Genomic DNA, 19651 nt, shown 5'->3' with positions numbered 1-19651 from the left:
GTGTGGAGCTCAGCAAACTACAAAGATCTGGCGAGAGTCAGGTTAATATATGTGAGCGAAGTGATAGAACTAATAGTAGTTGGGGTGGGAGTGGTCTTTTTTTTATTTTTTATTTTATAAAGGAAGTGATTCCCTACAGGTGCTGGGTAAAGGTCAACACTTAGAATATGTCATGGTAGAAATTTGGAGTGGTGGGGATAAATTGACAGTGGTGAATTTTTATAAACCGTGTAAATGATTAGAGCTTGCTGCATTGGAAATAATCGAAAGGACAAGATGAGCAGAAAATAATTTGGCTTGGAGATTTTAAAGCACATAGCACTTTGTGTGGAGCAGGCAAAACTGATCACAATGGCACAGTTTTGGAAGAGCTTATGGACAGGAAGAATTTAGTCGTTTTATGAAATGACTCGAATACAAGAGTTCAAAAATTGGTCTGTCAGTAGTCAGTGTTAGACTTGACATTGACATCTCACACATTAACAAACAAAATAATATGAGAAGTCAATAATGAAACAACAGTAGGAAGTAATCATCGTCCTGTCATTTATTATCTACAGCTTGTGTGGTTAACATATTGCTTGCCTCATTTATCATCTACAGCTTGTGTGATTAACATACTGCTTAATCAAAACTCATCTGTTCATGCAGAGAAGCAGCGCATCCTGTACGAGTTTAGGTCTTGCAGACAAACACCACATACTGTACAAGTCTGTGGTCATACAGAAGGCACGCAGGTGTTCTTCATATACCGTATTTTTCGGACTATAAGTCGCAGTTTTTTTCATAGTTTGGCCGGGCTCCAGTGCGACTTATATATGTTTTTTTCCTTCTTTATTATGCATTTTCGGCAGGTGCGACTTATACTCCGAAAAATACGGTAACAGCCACAGATGAAATCTTCCGGTGAACGCAGTACTTTTCCAGTGACTGACACTTTGCAAAAGACACCGCCTATCTGAATGAATAAAAACACGAATCATGCAGAGAGCCATTGCCATTTCGCTTAGATCACTCATGTGTTGACATGTTGATCTTTGTAAATCGCCCAGATATCTGAATAAAGACTTCACTTTGAGATTCTCAGACTTCTTCTGTTTTGTCCTCTGGCCGGATTCTTGGACGTACTGGTAACCCAACAAGTGTTTGGAACCCCGGCTGACCAGGTATTACCTGAAAAAGCCTCATTAATAGCAAGTAGTGCCAACTGAATGTTCCAATTGAATGTTCCAATTGAAGCATGGGCATTTATTTATCAAAGGTACAAGGAGGACAGGGCGCTAAATGGAAACACATGATAATTGGAGAGCGGCTGTTATTTCTGAAATTTAAAAACATTCTGTATAATGTCATTTTTTAAAACTTTAATAAGGATTAGCAGTGCATGGGAATGTGGGAAGCAGCACGTAGCTTTCTTCGACCACATGGTCATTTCTGAACAAGTACATTGCACAACATAGTCGCAACAGAACCGATATTGTGATAACAGTAAGACGCAAACTACAGTCATCATAAATACAAAAGAGATGAGTCCAATATAGACAACACTACGCTCTTATTTTTTTTAAATTAACCCCACATGAATTAATGTGTGTTGATAAAAAACACATCAGCAGGTTACCCACAACCGCAGATGTTAATGCCTATGTTTTTTAACTCGGCACTCATTTGAGACTAAAGCGGTTATTGCCAAACTACACTGCTGAAAAACACACAAATTAAGGACACACACATCTCAACTCACAAAAAATGAAATATTCCACTTGAAATCTTTATTGTGTCGTTTAGTAATTATTTGAGAATGAAATATTAGAATAATAAAAGGGACTGGATTTAGAATCATAGTTTTAGCATAAAATCACTCAAGACAACACAATTAATTGTGTGTATGGCCTTTGTGTAGCTGTATGCACTCCCTATAATGTTGTTTATGGTTCTATAGGTTTCAGGTTTGCCACTTTTAGTTGATCTGTGTAAGAAAACATGACATTGACCCATGAGTAACTTATCAAAGAGGAATGCAGACAAGAAAAGCAGATTGGATGAAAATAGTGCAATGTTGACAAAGTTTCTTTGTATTGGACACCTCACAGGCCCAGTGTATCTTTCTGTACGTTGCAGCCCAACAGAGTGTTTGCAGCCACAACACAGTCTGTCACAGAAGGTGCTTTGGAAAAAAAAACACACACACAACATTCTCATTCGATGGGATACAAATATTAACATCACACAATTGTGTGAGCTAATTTACCATTCAGAGAAAGGAGCCATGACGCAGCCTTCCTAGCCAGAAGCTTCCATTCGACCTCAGCATCTGACTTGAAGCCATGAAGCCAGACCAGAGCCAGAATGGTGGCCCACACGTTCTCATTCGCCTGAGCTCATCCAATCAAAAGAAAGAAAATAACATAAACAAGCGTGGGAAAAAGTGTCCTGGAACATTTATCATTTCCAACAAGGACTCACCGATGCAGGCTTCAACTTCTCCACCTCCTTGCTGGTCTTTCCTAGCACAGCAGCCAGAGTGGGTTTGAGCTCCCAGCTGCCCGACGCCTTCTGGAGGGAAACCAACTGCAGCCAAGGGTCTGTAGGCGACGAGCTGGCTAAAGTTTTTTCAACACCTGCAGGGGAAAGGAGGTCTTGTCAAGTATTCAACTTGATAGTTCACTGAAGATCAAGCATCTTATATTAAACCAGTGTGGAGTATAGTGTACTCATGTTCAACAACTTTACAGAACACAGCATACTGTACATATAAAATATTTTGCTCAGAACATTGTCTGCACGCAATCAAAGAAATATACAGCACAATAGTACATTGTGTTTTTGTCAGGTAAGGATTAGCTAAATTCAAACACGTACATTAATAAAAAAATGGATGGATGCAATTAAAATAATCAAAAAGGCTGTCAACTGACAAGAATCCGCAGATTTCCTCGTGCTTGGTGCAGATTTCTTCTTAGAGCCTCGCATCCTCATTTTAAGTGAATGAAAAATTCCTCCTTCAAATTTTTCTGCAAAGGAATAAAGAGCAAAAGCAATTAATAATTGTATGCAAGTTTGCTGGAAAACACACAGGCCTTGAGTTGCTGCACGGTAAACTCTGGCGTTGTAAAGGTAAACTATTTAGTAGGAAAAATAGTTGTTAAACACATTTGTTGGATATCCATATCTTCCTCTAATAAGACAGGTACAGTACTAATGCTACTTACGGTCTGCATTTTCCATTGTCATCTGAATGGAATCACAATCTTTGGGAATAAAAAAAGAGATTATTATATGAGAATTAAAGAGCAAAATATTTCAATCAATTTGTAAACAAGTGATTGTGAGATGCAGTGACATTAACTTACCGACACCTTTGAGAGAAAAATAAAATAAATAAAAGTGTTGAAGGTACACTATTTGCCATGTAACCTTAAGTAATAAAAATGTTTTTATTGACTTTATTCTAGCAATTTTTTATTTTTCGTAATGATGCGCTAACTTGTTAGATTTTGAACTCACTCAAGTTTTTCATGGAAGGTGTTGAAATATTAAATAGGTACTTAAGTAGAAGTTATTATTATTTTCATGAGTAAATACCATGTTGCGCAACAAAAGGTTGCTTCACAAAAGTCAGTATTTTGTCAGAATGAGCTAAGATAAAACAAATAAATTAAAGAAATCAAAGAGGCTGTCAACTGACAAGAAGCAGCAGGTAGCGTCGGGCTTCGCATCTTAATCATAGGTATACTTCCTTTAGATTTTTCTGCAAAAGAATAAAGAGCAAAAGCAATTATTAATTGTAGCAAGTTTGCTGGAAGACACACAGGCCTCGAGTTGCTGCATGGTCAGAGGTGGGTAGTAACGCGCTACATTTACTCCGTTACATCTACTTGAGTAACTTTTGGGATAAATTGTACTTCTAAGAGTAGTTTTAATGCAACATACTTTTACTTTTACTTGAGTATATTTATAGAGAAGAAACGCTACTTTAACTCCGCTACTTTTATCTACATTCAGCTCGCTACTCGCTACTAATTTTTATCGATCTGTTAATGCACGCTTTGTTTGTTTTGGTCTGTCAGACAGACCTTCATAGTGCCTGCGTTTCAACAAATACAGTCACTGGTGACGTTCACTCCGTTCCACCAATCAGATGCAGTCACTGGTGACGTTGGACCAATCAAACAGAGCCAGGCGGTCACATGACCTGACTTAAACAAGTGTAAAAACTTATTGGGGTGTTACCATTTAGTGGTCAATTGTACGGAATATGTACTGTACTGTGCAATCTTCTAATAAAAGTTTCAATCAATCAATCAAAAGTGTGAAGGAAAAAAGACCCTTTTTTATTTCAACCGTCCATCCCGTCAAAAGCCTAAAGACTGACTGCACAGTTCCTGTCTTCACAATAAAAGTGCCGCTCCATCGCGCCTGCGCTTTCAAAATAAGAGTCTCCGAAAGCCAGCGCAAACAAGCTAGCAAGCTACGGAGTTTGCCGCCAATGTATTTCTTGTAAAGTGTATAAAAACGAATATGGAAGCTGGATAAATAAGATGCCAAAAACCAACCACTTTCATGTGGTATTAGACAGAAAGGAGGAACTTTTTTTCTCCTCCATTTGAAAACGTGGACGTTATCATCACTACTGTCTGATTACAATCAATGCAAGTCATCAGAATCAGGTAATACACCAACTTATATTCTTGTCTTCATGAAAGAAAGGAATCTATATGTGTTAAACATGCATGTATATTCATTAAAACACCTTTAACATGTAAACAAAAACGGCAAAATAAATAAATATAAGTTATATACTGTGTATATATATATATACATATAAATGTGTGTGTGTATATATATATATATATATATATAAAAGTGTGTATATATATGTATGTGTGTATGTATATATATATATATATATATACATATATATATATATATATATGTGTGTGTGTGTGTGTGTATATGTATATATGATATGTGTGTGTATGTTACTCATCAGTTACTCAGTACTTGAGTAGTTTTTTCACAACATACTTTTTACTTTTACTCAAGTAAATATTTGGGTGACTACTCCTTACTTTTACTTGAGTAATAAATCTCTAAAGTAACAGTACTCTTACTTGAGTACAATTTCTGGCTACTCTACCCACCTCTGTGCATGGTATACCGACTCTGGTGTTGAAAAAAACATTTGAGCCAGAAAAAGCAAAAGTAATGTTATAGTTATCCGTTTAATGGTGCAGTAATATACAATAACTGTCTCACAATCAATAGTTATGTTAAGTTTGAACCTTCCTTAAATAGAATAGAAAATCGCAAAATAATTTGATTATTCTTGCTTGACTTTCAGTGGAGTTCTACTGCAACTGCTAGCGAGGAAGTCCATAAGCTTCTCGTGTTTTTTACTCTGAGAAACACTGGTCTTTTGAATATTACAATATTATCACGATTAAAGAGCAAGTCAAACTGATAGAAAAACTTTTTCAAGTGTAAAAAAAAAACTCAACAGAAAGGCCCCTGTACAGCAAATATTGTAGCATAGAAACAGCTGGCAAACAACAGTGTGAAAATATACTGTATGTTAGGACAAAATTATTTTTTTATGTAAAATTAATTAGTTTTAAAAATGATGCTCATGGTTACATTTTCACTGATCATTAATACAAATACATTTTGTATGAAAATACCTTTCGCAAAAGTAAGAGTAAAAGGCAATGTTAAAAATGAAATAATCTTGTCTGCGTTTATTACAGATGAATTTCAGCATAGACTCATTCTAAATGTGAAGGAATAAAAACTAACACATTATATAAAAAAACCAACTACCTCAGAATTAGCCAACAAAACATACTTATGTAAGAGTACTTTTCATGAGTAAATACCATGTTGTGCAATTAAAGGTTATATCACAAAAGTGGTAAACTCTTTAGTAGGAAAAATAGTTGTTAAACACATTTGTTTGTCGTCCATCTTTTTCTGTAATAAGACAGGTACAGTAGTAATGCTACTTACTTTTTGCACCTTCCATCAGACGACAAGCTTTGGGAATGAAAAAAATATTGTATGAGAAATACAGTGCAAAATATTTCAATCACTTTGGAAAAAGGTGATTGTGAAATGTAGTGACATTTACTAACTGACACCTTTGTGATAACAACAAATGTTTATTTTGGGCGTGTACTAAGGTAAAGCATTTGGCATGTGACCACAAAGTGACAAAAATATGTTTATTGTCTTTATTCTAACATATTATTAATGTACCATATTTTTCGTAGTATAAGTTGCACCTGCCGAAAATGCATAATAAAGAAGGAAAAATACATATATAAGTCGCACTGGAGTATAAGTCACATTTTTTGGGAAAATGTATTTGATAAAACCCAACACCAAGATTAGACATTTGAAAGGCAATTTAAAATAAATAAAGAATAGTGAACTTATCCGGAATTGGGTCGCGGACAACAGCTCTAGCAGAGACCCCCAGACTTCCCTCTCCAGAGCAATTTCCTCCAAGGGGATCCCGAAGCGTTCCCAGGCCAGAGGGGAGATGCAATCCCTCCATCTGGTCTTTGGCCAGCCCCGGGGTCTCCTCCCAGTGGGGCGTGCAAAGAGGACCTCCCGAAGGGAGACACTCGTGAGGCGTCCGCACGAGATGCCTGAACCATCTAAGCTGGCTCCTTTCCAAGTGAAAGAGTCTTTCTCGGGTGACTGAACTTCTCACCCTATCTCTAAGGGAGATGCCAGCCACCCTTCTGAGGTAACTCATTTTGGCCGCTTGGATCCGCAATCTTATTCTTTCAGTCATGACCCACACTTCATGACCATAGGTGAGAGTAGGAATGTACAAACCCCGTTTCCATATGAGTTGGGAAATTGTGTTAGATGTAAATATAAACGGAATACAATGATTTGCAAATCATTTTCAACCCATATTCAGTTGAATGTGCTACAAAGACAACATATTTGATGTTCAAACTGATAAACATTTTTTTTTTTTGCAAATAATCATTAACTTCAGAATTTGATGCCAGCAACACGTGACAAAGAAGTTGGGAAAGGTGGCAATAAATACTGATAAAGTTGAGGAATGCTCATCAAACACTTATTTGGAACATCCCACAGGTGAACAGGCTAATTGGGAACAGGTGGGTGCCATGATTGGGTATAAAAGTAGATTCCATGAAATGCTCGGTCATTCACAAACAAGGATGGGGCGAGGGTCACCACTTTGTCAACAAACGCGTGAACAAATTGTTGAACAGTTTAAGAAAAATCTTTCTCAACCAGCTATTGCAAGGAATTTAGGGATTTCACCATCTACGGTCCGTAATATCATCAAAGGGTTCAGAGAATCTGGGGAAATCACTGCACGTAAGCAGCTAAGCCTGTGACCTTCGATCCCTCAGGCTGTACTGCATCAACAAGCGACATCAGTGTGTAAAGGATATCACCACAAGGGCTCAGGAACACTTCAGAAACCCACTGTCAGTAACTACAGTTAGTCGCTACATCTGTAAGTGCAAGTTAAAACTCTCCTATGCAAGGCGAAAAACGTTTATCAACAACACCCAGAAACGCCGTCTGCTTCGCTGGGCCTGAGTTCATCTAAGATGAACTGATACAAAGTGGAAAAGTGTTCTGTGGTCTGACGAGTCCACATTTCAAATTGCTTTTGGAAACTGTGGACGTCGTGTCCTCCGGACCAAAGAGGAAAAGAACCATCCGGATTGTTATAGGCGCAAAGTTGAAAAGCCAGCATTTGTGATGGTATGGGGGTGTATTAGTGCCCAAGACATGGGTAACTTACACATCTGTGAAGGCGCCATTAATGCTGAAAGGTACATACAGGTTTTGGAGCAACATATGTTGCCATCCAAGCAACGTTACCATGGACGCCCCTGCTTAGTTCAGCAAGACAATGACAAGCCACGTGTTACATCAACGTGGCTTAATAGTAAAAGAGTGCGGGTACTAGACTGGCCTGCCTGTAGTCCAGACCTGTCTCCCATTGAAAATGTGTGGTGCAATATGAAGCCTAAAATACCACAACGGAGACCCCCGGACTGTTGAACAACTTAAGCTGTACATCAAGCAAGAATGGGAAATAATTCCACTTTCAAAGCTTCTACAATTAGTTTCCTCAGTTCCCAATCGTTTATTGAGTGTTGTTAAAAGAAAAGGTGATGTAACACAGTGGTGAACATGCCCTTTCCCAACTACTTTGGCACGTGTTGCAGGCATGAAATTCTAAGTTAATTATTATTTACAAAAAAAAATTAAGTTTATGAGTTTGAACATCAAATATCTTGTCTTTGTAGTGCATTCAATTGAATATGGGTTGAAAAGGATTTGTAGATCATTGTATTCCATTTATATTTACATCTAACACTATTTCCCAACTTACATGGAAACGGGGTTTGTAGATAGCTCGGTAGACAGAGCGCTTTGCCTTCCGGCTCAGCTCTCGTTTCGTCACAACAGTGCGGCAAAGAGACTGCAATATTGCCCCAGTTCCTTCTCCATCTTTCCCTCATTTGTGAACAAGACCCCGAGATACTTAAACTCCCCCACCTAGGACAGAGACTCGTTCTCTACCTGGACTGTACAAACCATCGGTTTTCTGCTGAGAACCAAGGCCTCAGATTTGGAGATGATGATCCTCATTCCAGCCGCTGAACACTCGGCTGCGAACCGATCCAGTGAGAGCTGAAGGTCACAAACCGATGGTGCCATCAGGACCACATCCTCTGCAAACAGCAGTGACGCAAACTTTAGCCCCCCGAGATGTATACCCTCTACGCCATCCATCCATCCATATTCTACCGCTTATTCCCTTCGGGGTCGCGGGGGGTGCTCGAGCCTATCTCAGCTACAATCGGGCGGAAGGCGGGGTACACCCTGGACAAGTCGCCACCTCATCACAGGGCCCACACAGATAGACAGATCTGGGCAAATTAAGGCCCGGGGGCCACATGCGGCCCTTTAAGCTTTTCAATCTGGCCTGCCGGACATTCCCAAATAATTTATTTAGATCTTTAAGATGGAAACTGTAGCTGCAATTATGATGTGATGTTTTCAAATGACCGTAAGTCTTGAACTATACAAAGTATTTAAATGGTTGGAATCTGCGCTTTTGAATGATATACTAGTTACTATGGTAATCTAATTAGTTACTATGGTAATCTAAGTCACAGCAGCTCAGACGAGGCCCCAAGCAGTGTGTGGGGGGGGAGAGCGTTTCCACAGAGTGTTTCCAGAGCAGCCAGCCTGAAATGTGGGTGTCAGGGACAGACACGGAAGGATATTTTTACAACAAAGTTCTAAAGCTTAGTGATGTATCAGATTGTAGGTGGGTTTTTTTTTTTACCCTTCGCATTCATATTTCGCTGCGTTTGTTGCGTTTCGCTTGATTGTAAAATATGTCGATCGAGAGTGTTGGAATAATTGTTTGTAAGTTATCACAAAAGAAACGTTGTATTATGAATGCTGTCTTTCGAGGCCTAACAAGAGGAAGAAGGCTCGTGAAACGCCACTGTGATTTCAACACGGACAGATGGCAGGATCTGCTCAACTTCCAGAGGAACTCTCTTTGAAGTGTTAAACGAACTCTCTTTGAAATATTTCACAAACTCTCTTCCAACTATTTGGTAACCGAGGTCAACGCTATTTACGACCCGCTGCCCTCTTGAAGTCCCTGTGGTCAGGAGACGGGAGGGGTTATCCATTGTCCTCCAACACCTGCCCCAGCTGGATCCAGGAAGAGCCCAAGCCTGAGAAATCCTCTTCTTGGACTTCAATGAGACCGAAAACAATGACTGTTTTACATACTTCCCATTCCTGCTGTGACATGTGTTGGTGCGTGAACATTGAACATCTGAATAAATGAGGAGACGAAAACCTTCTTCGTCAGAGCGTGGTGCAGGACTGTACAGAGAGTGCAGTGGCCATGTCTCTCCTCAATATTGAGTCCAAATTGAATTCTGTCTCCGTTTGATTCCTTGCCTTTTGTCTTGTTTAATAGATGTCCTCAGTGTTTGAACGTGACATCTTATTGGTCCTTCGAGCAGGATTCCAACACGTCTGACGATTCCAGCAAGAATGAGTAAAACCAGAAAGACCATGGCATCCAAATCCTGATTGAGGAACTGCTTTTTCTTCATTTCGGGCTGGAATTGAAAGACTGACGGAAAATCCGAGGACAAGAGGAAGGAAGGCAGAGAGCAGCGAGTACGTTTTAAATTGACGAAGAAAGAAACGACTAAGAAAAAGCGTGTGACTGAGGGTTACGATGCATAGACAAACCCTGTAAATCCTAGGCTCTAACAGGTAAAAAGGCCAAACGTCCAACGTCCGTGAGTATTGAAATTTTAAATAAAAACTTAATTAAAATAAAAACTGAAGAGGCCAAAATACTGCAGGTAAACGGAACCGCGAAAACTGGAATCCGTAATATCCATAAACAAACATACTAGGGGGTGTCGGGGCCCACAATAATTTGAAATATCCGTGAACCATTATCCTGAGGACGACGGAGTCCAACAGACCTAAAATGGTCTATTCAGAATAAAAACTGAATTTTGTCCGTAAAAAACAATAACCTGGAGGGCGACGGAGTCCTCATGAAAAATTGAAATTTCCGTAGATCAATATACTGAAAGGTGTGAATGTGAGAGTGTGTGGGAGTAATCGCCATTAGGCTATCACTCCATATTAAAGTTGTGAGAAGTAAATAGTGGGTTATTGTGGATGCTCTATGCAAGACACCTCCACTGGGGAACCATCTCCAGTAGAAGCGACGTGTACCACAATAATAAGTTAAACCACTATCTTAGAACAAAGACAAAAGTAATCCTTATAAGTTCGGCTCTGTAGGGGACGACGGATTACTCCAAATTCTCAAAATGAAAAGAGGGACACAAAGAAACGCAGATCTAATATGGTCTATTACAATCTATTTAAACCAAAATAGAAGACAACAACCACAACGTCAGTGGTTACACCCGACTGCATGTTGGAGTTGTAGCAGAGAAGGACATTTTGCAAGAAACTGTCCTGAGAAAAAAAAAAAAATTAACAATCAAAGTAACTCAGCATGACTGTTAAAAGACGACACCAATTAGTCATGTTGTCAGCGTATGCCATTGGTGGTAAGATCGCTGCAAACTTGTGTGTTTGTTTGTTTTTGTTTGTTTGTTAGTGTGTGTTTAAGTGTGTATCTTTGCAGGTACAAATTGTGTAAAAACCCCAGAGGTTCAAATAAAAATAAAAATAGGTTAAAAGGAAAAGCAAATAGGAGAAAAATCTCAAAGTGCTAAAATGAGATAAAAGTAAAAATAGATGAAGAAATGGGAAGAAATCAATAAGAAGAATTAATGCAAAATGAAATAAACTAATGCGAAAGAGAGATAATGGGGGTATTGAAATAAGAGATGAAGAAAAGGTAGACTGAAGATATACATGTATGTTTGGATATATAAAGAGCGCTTTTATATATACAAATATATATATATGTATAATTAAATAATTGAACAAATAAAAACCTAGATTAATAACTATAATAAGAGTTGAGATGTATAGTATGATAAAATGATAAAGTGGGTTACATGGTTATTAGCTGAGGAAAGAAGAGAGAAAAAAGAAAAAAGAAGAGAAATCTCTTCAAGTGTTGCTGACCTTTGCCCTTAAGAGTGCACTCACGCACTTACACACCACCTTGTGTGTGTGTGTGTGTGTGTGTGTGTGTGTGTGTGTGTGTGTGTGTGTGTGTGTGTGTGTGTGTGTGTGTGTGTGTGTGTGTGTGTGTGTGCGTGGCGTAGTGGGGAGGTGTGAACATGAATTTATTACATGTTTAAAGTAGGTTTAACTTTGAAGTGTAGTATAACATTCTTAAGTTAGATTATGTTTTAGACATTTGCAACACCATACATCTGAGTGTTGAGCTAAGATAAGATAATGACATAACATAAAATAAATAAGGAGGTATGGCAATCAGGAAAACTATCAGCTAGCGATAGACAACTGATTGCTTTGAATATTGTTGAATAATAATTGCAAATAAAAAATATAAACAATGGGAAGAATGTAAATTCAGAGTTTAAAAGTATAGATTAAGTGACGTATAGACAGTTAAGTGAGTTTAAAACATTACTTAAAAAATACATAAAGTAATATGTATAACATTTGAATTAGGAGGGAAAAAAACAAAACATTAGCGTTATTAAATCATCTACATTGTGAAAGACACAAAATAAGCAAAATAAAAGTACAATTATGCAAATGAGAAGTAAAGGATCTCGAACGTTCTCTAAACAAAAATGGACGCACTATTGTGGAAAATAGAAAAACTAAGTACGGCAAGTACAAAAACCACAAATAAAGAAGCAAATGAGATATTTTCTAGGATTAACGAATTATTGTAGAAGTTGAATACCAAATTATGCTGAAATAGTAGCTCCTTTAAGTAAATTAATGAAAAAATGTAATCATCTGTAGAGTGGAATTCAGAAGCTAAAGCAGCATTCTGTGAAATAAAAATAGAACAGAATGTGCGGTTGTTACAGTAACGAAAATTTTGAAAGCTATGAAATGACCATCAAATTGCTCGATGCAAGCGGCAGAACTAGAAGCACTAATAGAAGCATGTAAAGTAATGAAAGATCAAAAGGTCACAATATATATAAAGATAGCCAAAATATAGGAATGATAAAGTCAACAGGAAAATCTGTAACACATTGGAGAACTGATTAAAAGAAAAAGAAAAAAAGAGAGAGAAAAAAGAATTAGTAGAAGCAGTACAGCTAACAGCTAAAATAGCAATATGCAAATGTGGGACACACACCAAAGGAACGGACACAGTATCAATAGGAAATGTGTTTGCTGACAAAACAGCAAAACAAGCAACAGAAAAGGAAATACATATTTCAAACTACAAACTAGCGCATGATATACTAAAAGGTATGCAACAACAAAGTACTCCAAAAGAAAAAGATAAATGGATAAAAAAAAACGGAGTCACGTTGATCAAAGAAGACATCTATGTATGTCCAGACAATAAACTAATTTTACCAAAAAATCTATATAAGTGGGTAGCAGTTTTGAGCCATGATTGAACTCATGGCTCAACAGGAGGGATATGAATACCCTTATACAGAAGTACTATACTTCCTATAGTCTCATTCTTATAAAAAAAAAAAAAAATTGTATAAAACATCTATGCAATTAACTAAATAAGAGTGAAGGAAAACATTATTGTCTGGTCATAGTAGATGCATTTTCAAAGTAGGTAGAAATATTTCCTAAAGGAAAAGCAGATGTGCTGACAGTAGCAAAAGCATTATGCAAAGATTTAGTAAAAATGTACATTAACATTACAAGTACAACAGGACTAACACCATTTGAAAGATAGTGGAAAGACCAAGCTGAGTACACTTAGCACATAGTAAAAAGGTCATATAATGAGAAAACGTATTTGGGATTGTATTTAAAAAGGTCATATAATGGAAAAAAAGTATTTGGAATTGTATTTGTGTTATCAAAGGGACATGTTAACTAGCACACTACAAATTCCACTGTCACAGTTGTAAATATACCATTTGATGGTGTGTCAAAGTTTGATAATAATTGGTTCCTGTTTTGGTAATTAATTTGTTCCTTATGGCGGAGCAAGTGGAAAAGGCTACAAAAACTGATTGTGTTGTATGTATAAGCCCAGACAATTACTCAAGATGAGTAAAAAAAAAGTTGAATTGAAGTAATGAGCAAAACAAAATTGACCATGTAGCTAAAGAGACAAAACAGAAACCAATATTTGATAAATATGTGAAAAAGCTAATTATACCTGCATTAACATGCAAGGCTCTGTACAACAGTTAGGAAGCGTATCATCAGATAACTGCATACACATAGTAAAAGTATCAATATTTGTACAAGAATTGTTAACACGCCTTAACAGTTTGATATCTGAACATTGGAAAATAACTAGACATGATGTAAACTGGCAAAGTGTTGTAGATCCAACTTATATTGATGGGTGTCCAAAGAAGTATATCTGACGACTATAAATTGGTAAATCAAGTTGCAGCTGGATTTCAATCATACGTCTACTGGTTGTGTACGATTAACAAGAATGTTGACAGAATAAACTACGTCCACTACAATGTACAGAGATTGGAAAATTACACAGGCCAAGACTTGAAGCCGTCGCTGATCAACGTCGCCACCTTCTTTATGGCTTTTCAAAACCGTATGACGCAAAAAAGGGGGCATGTGCGCAATATTTGGTGAACAGTGTTGCATGTTCGTACCAAACTGCACTGATGCAGAAAGTAGCCTGACCAAAGCAATGGAAGGCCTGCACACCCTTAACGGTAAACTGAAAGAGCATTCAGGCATAGATACATCTATGTGGGAGGGGTGGTTGGACGTGTTTGGCAAATACAAGTCTTTGGTATCTGGTATCTATGGCCATGTTCAGCAATACTGACGTTGTGTGGATGTTGTTGTATTCCCTGTCTGTTCTCTGTTTAACCGTCTGATTACCACAGCGATTAGCCCAGCAGATGATAAAACTGTTCAGATGTACTTCCTGGTGGACGACAAGGAAGATGAATCTGAAGACGAGGATACCTACCAGGATGGTGTTCCTGATTTATTTCCAGAAATGTCATAAATATGAGGAAAAATGTATGTTCAATTCTGAGTGTAAACATAACTTTGTCGTAAGGAAATTAACCATTAACTGAAAATTGCAAGCAGAAGTTATTAGGGATAAGGAGATTATGGGAACGTTTTTGCGATAAACAGGAGGGAATTGTTGGAATAATTGTTTGTAAGTTATCACAAAAGAAACGTTGTATTATGAATGCTGTCTTTCGAGGCCTAACAAGAGGAAGAAGACTCGTGAAACGCCACTGTGATTTCAACACGGACAGATGGCAGGATCTGCTCAACTTCCAGAGGAACTCTCTTTGAAGTGTTAAACGAACTCTCTTTGAAATATTTCACAAACTCTCTTCCAACTATTTGGTAACCGAGGTCAACGCTATTTACGACCCGCTGCCCTCTTGAAGTCCCTGTGGTCAGGAGACGGGAGGGGTTATCCATTGTCCTCCAACACCTGCCCCAGCTGGATCCAGGAAGAGCCCAAACCCGAGAAATCCTCTTCTTGGACTTCAATGAGACCGAAAACAATGACTGTTTTTGCATACTTCCCATTCCTGCTGTGACATGTGTTGGTGCGTGAACATTGAACATCTGAATAAATGAGGAGACGAAAACCTTCTTCGTCAGAGCGTGGTGCAGGACTGTACAGAGAGTGCAGTGGCCATGTCTCTCCTCAATATTGAGTCCAAATTGAATTGTGTCTCTGTTTGATTCCTTGCCTTTTGTCTTGTTTAATAGATGTCCTCAGTGTTTGAACGTGACAGAGTGTGACGTTCATATGTTGTCAATATTCAGTGTTTTATCGTTCTCGTTAATATTGTACATCCCATATTCTTTCTTTCCATGTACATTCTGGGTGTCTCATTCAGTAAAAAATTAAAAATGTCATTCCGTTTTTTCAGGCGGTCTATCATAACGTTTTTAGCTTTTAATTAGACATTATTGTGAGGTTTTGTACTAGTGTTCCTAAAAATAGATATACCGGCCCCCAGACACATTTTTCTCTCTAAATTTGGCCCCCCGAGTCAAAATAATTGCCCAGGCCTGCTCTACGCCATGGTTACGACTAGGGATGTCCTATAATGGCTTTTTGCCGATATCCGATATTCCGATATTGTCCAACTCTTTAATTACCGATATCAACCGATACCGATAAACCGATATATAGTCGTGGAATTAACACATTATTATGCCTAATTTGGACAACCAGGTATGGTACTTTTGAAAAAAAATTATAAAATAAAATAAGATAAATAAATTAAAAACATTTTCTTGAATAAAAAAAAAAGTAAAACAATATAAAAACAGTTACATAGAAACTAGTAATGAATGAAAATTAGTAAAATTAACTGTTAAAGGTTAGTACTATCAGTGGACCAGCAGCACGCACAATCTTGTGTTCTTACGGACTGTATCCCTTGCAGACTGTATTGATACCAGAATCAGAATCAGAATCATCTTTATTGTCATTACGCAGGGTAACGAGATTGAATATATATTGATGTATGATGTAGAAACCAGAATATTAATAACAGAAAGAAACAACCCTTTTTTGTGAATGAGTGTAAATGGGGGAGGGAGGTTTTTTGGGTTGGTGCACTAATTGTAAGTGTATCTTGTGTTTTTTATGTTGATTTAATTAAAAAAAACAAACAAAAAAAAACCGATACCGATAATAAAAAAAACGATACTGATAATTTCTGATATTACATTTGAACGCATTTATCGGCCGATAATATCGGCTGAACATCTCTAGTTACGACTCTGCCTAGAAATCCTGTCCATGAAAATCACAAACAGGATAGGTGACAGAGCGCAGCCCTGGCGGAGACCAACCCCCACTGGAAACGGATCCGAAACGGATCCGACCTACATCCAAGCACACAGACACAACTCTCGCTTTGGTTGTACAGAGGCCCTCAGCAGTTCTCCCTCACCCCGTACTTCCTCAGCACCTCACAGGATCTCCCGGGGGATCCGGTCATACGCCTTCCCCAAATCCACAAAGCACATGTAGACTGGATAAGGCATACTCCCAGGCCTTCTCCAGTATTCCCGCAAGAGTAAAGAGCTGGTCAGTTGTTCCACGACCAGGACGGAATCCACATTGCTCCTCTTGAATCTGAGGTTCGACTATCGGCTGGACCCTCCTTTCTAGTACCTTAGCGTAAACCTTCCCAGGGAGGCTGAGTAGTGTGACACCCCTGTAATTAGCACACACCCTCTTGTCCCCCTTTTTGAATAGGGGAACCACCACCCCAGTCTGCCACTCCCTCGGCACTGTCCCAGAGTTCCACGCAATGTTGAAAAGGCGTATCAACCAAGACAGCCCCTCAACACCCAGAGCCTTCAGCATTTCTGGACGAATCTCGTCAACCCCCGGAGCTTTGCCCACCGTGGAGTTGTCTAACTACCTCAGTGACTTCACTCCGAGAGATCGACGTCCAACTATTTATTCCATCCATCCGTCTTCAACTGCTTATCTGGAATCGGGTCACGGGGACAACAGCTCCAGCCATCAGACACTTGTCATTAATGCTAAAGTGGACTAAAATACTCATTCAAACATCACCTGTAGTTAGTTTAAAAAAATACACTGACCATAGTTTTAATCTGGAACGGATTGATTCAATTTCCCTTAAATTGGACTTTAGAGGTTTAGCTGTATTTTGTTGTTTAATGGATGCACATTACCGTATGTATTGTGTGTCTTAATTGTTTTTTACCCACCAAAGGATGTAGGCATAGGCCGACACATCGCGCCACCAATCTGCTGCCGACACATCGCGCCACCAATCTGCTGCGGCCTGCTTCTATAATATGCTGAAAAAGGAAGACATAACGGTCAGAAGCAACAAGCACAACCCACTACTATTCACTCTAGTTCTGTTTTTATAGATTCCTATAATAGGATTAGGGCTGCAACAACTAATCGATTAAATCGATTATAAAAATAGTTGGCAATTAATTAAGTCATCGATTTGTTGGATCTATGCTATGGGCATGCGCAGAGGCTACTTTAAAAAAAAAATTTTTTTTATAAACTTAATATTACAATATTATCACCATTAAAGAGCAAATCAAATAGATAGAAAAACTTTTTCAAGTGTAAAAAAAAAAAACTCAACAGAAAGGCCCCTGTACAGCAAATATTGTGGCATAGAAACAGCTGGCAAACAACAGTGTGAAAATATACTGTATGTTAGGACAAAATTATTTTTTTATGTAAAATTAATTAGTTTTAAAAATAATGCTCATGGTTACATTTTCACTGATCATTAATACAAATACATTTTGTATGAAAATACCTTTCGCAAAAGTAAGAGTAAAAGGCAATGTTAAAAATGAAATAATCTTGTCTGCGTTTATTACAGATGAATTTCAGCATATACTCATTCTAAATGTGAAGGAATAAAAACTAACACATTATATAAAAAAACCAACTACCTCAGAATTAGCCAACAAAACATATTTATGTAAGATGATAAATGCATAATAAAGAAGGAAAAATACATATATAAGTCGCACTGGAGTATAAGTCGCATTTTTTGGGAAAATGTATTTGATAAAACCCAACACCAGGGTTAGACATTTTAAAGGCAATTTAATATAAATAAAGAATAGTGAACAACAGGTTGAATAAGTGTACGTTATATGAGGCATAAATAACCAACAGAGAACATGCCTGGTATGTTAACGTAACATAGTATGGTAAGAGTCATTCAAATAACTATAACATATAGATCATGCTATACGTTTACCAAACAATCTGTCACTCCTAATCGCTAAATCCCATTAAATCTTATACGTCTAGTCTCTTATGTCAATGAGCTAAATAATATTATTTGATATTTTACGGTAATGTGTTAATAATTTCACACATAAGTCGCTCCTGAGTATAAGTGAAAATATATGAAAAAAACTGTGACTTATAGTCCGAAAAATACGGTAATGCTGTGCTAACATGGTAGTTTTTTTTAACTCACCCTTGTAGTTAATGGAAGGTGTTGGAATATTTCTGCGCAGCAGAGGTCCTTGAACGGCTTCTTTGCTTGCTTTGTTGATTGCAACAAAGGCGGTGAAGGAGCTGCTCACTCCTGATTGGACGCTGACGTCCACCACCTGGACCTTCACTGTCTCATCCTGCTGTCCACCGCGTTCGGTCTCCTTTGTCTCCAAGCAGCGAATCAGAGTCCGAGCACACAGTCTATGGATGGTTAATCTGCTGACAGCAAAAACTTCCCATTTCTATCACAAACTCTTAAATTTAATACAAAGCAGTAAGTTCATATGTCAATAAATACTCCTTATTTGTCTGCTGTGTGGGGCAGTGAAGTTTTCTTCCCCAAGTTGCCAAAGAAACAGTGAGAGTGACCGGCCATGCTATTTTTATATGATTAAACAAATTATTATGTCTCACAAATTCTACCTAGCAACAAGTGCCAATAATTGAAGTTAGTAGTGTGTCAAAAGCATGAATGAAACCTGCATTACCCAGTTTCCTCTGTGGGTTGTAGAGCGAAGTGGAGCTGGTTCTGGTACGGATGACCTGCTAGGCTGTACTCGACACTTACACAGCCATCTGTTGCCTCGGAACTCTGAGGAAATACAGCGGGGTTAGAAACCAAATGACATATCATTCTTGTATGTGCTTAAAGACAAAACATGTGACCGACCTGTCCAGTGAGCTGAACATAAATGAGGGACCTTTGACCCTGGAAAATTGATGTGAGAGGTGGAGACAAGACAGTGACAGACACTCCCTTTGGCAGATCCCACTTGACCAAAATGTCCTTCACTGTTGGTTGCAAAGCAAATTGCAGCGATTGCATCACCTGGTGTAGGACAAGTGTCAATTATTTATTTGGGATTTATCTTTATATTGAAAGTCTTGATGTTTTGCCAACTTTTGCTTGCATTCTGTCGGCTCCTGTGATGAACTGAGCGTGACCTCCTCCCTCCTTAGCCAATCCATCGATGAGAGCAGTGCTGGCAC

The 19651-nt window shown here is 38.2% G+C and overlaps 1 protein-coding gene across 5 annotated transcripts in view; it reads right to left on the bottom strand.

The window, feature by feature from the left end:
• Positions 1 to 1347: 1347 nt before the first annotated feature.
• Positions 1348 to 19651, bottom strand: part of LOC133614708 (von Willebrand factor A domain-containing protein 5A-like) — a 39969-nt gene continuing 21665 nt past the window's right edge. Inside the window, exons 11-22 of one of the 5 annotated variants that reach the window (XM_061972883.2) lie at positions 19563 to 19651; positions 19332 to 19490; positions 19150 to 19253; positions 18642 to 18880; positions 17386 to 17478; positions 6007 to 6033; positions 3689 to 3751; positions 3213 to 3251; positions 2919 to 3014; positions 2467 to 2621; positions 2252 to 2375; positions 1348 to 2167 (exon numbers count right to left, since the gene is read on the bottom strand). The exon at positions 19563 to 19651 is cut by the window's right edge and continues 26 nt beyond it. In XM_061972883.2, the coding sequence (XP_061828867.1) occupies positions 2088 to 2167; positions 2252 to 2375; positions 2467 to 2621; positions 2919 to 3014; positions 3213 to 3251; positions 3689 to 3751; positions 6007 to 6033; positions 17386 to 17478; positions 18642 to 18880; positions 19150 to 19253; positions 19332 to 19490; positions 19563 to 19651 (1268 nt within the window). In that variant the 3' untranslated portion in view covers positions 1348 to 2087. Of the gene's footprint in view, positions 2168 to 2251; positions 2376 to 2466; positions 2622 to 2918; positions 3015 to 3212; positions 3252 to 3688; positions 3752 to 6006; positions 6034 to 8410; positions 8742 to 17385; positions 17479 to 18641; positions 18881 to 19149; positions 19254 to 19331; positions 19491 to 19562 lie in introns of those variants that run through there. The other 4 variants (XM_061972884.2, XM_061972885.2, XM_061972886.2 and 1 more) reach the window with 4 other exon arrangements.

This window comes from Nerophis lumbriciformis, linkage group LG17, assembly GCF_033978685.3.
Source record: "Nerophis lumbriciformis linkage group LG17, RoL_Nlum_v2.1, whole genome shotgun sequence".
NCBI lineage: Eukaryota > Metazoa > Chordata > Actinopteri > Syngnathiformes > Syngnathidae > Nerophis > Nerophis lumbriciformis.
Note: the sequence above shows the minus strand (reverse complement) of the source record. Positions and strands in the feature narration are given on the sequence as shown.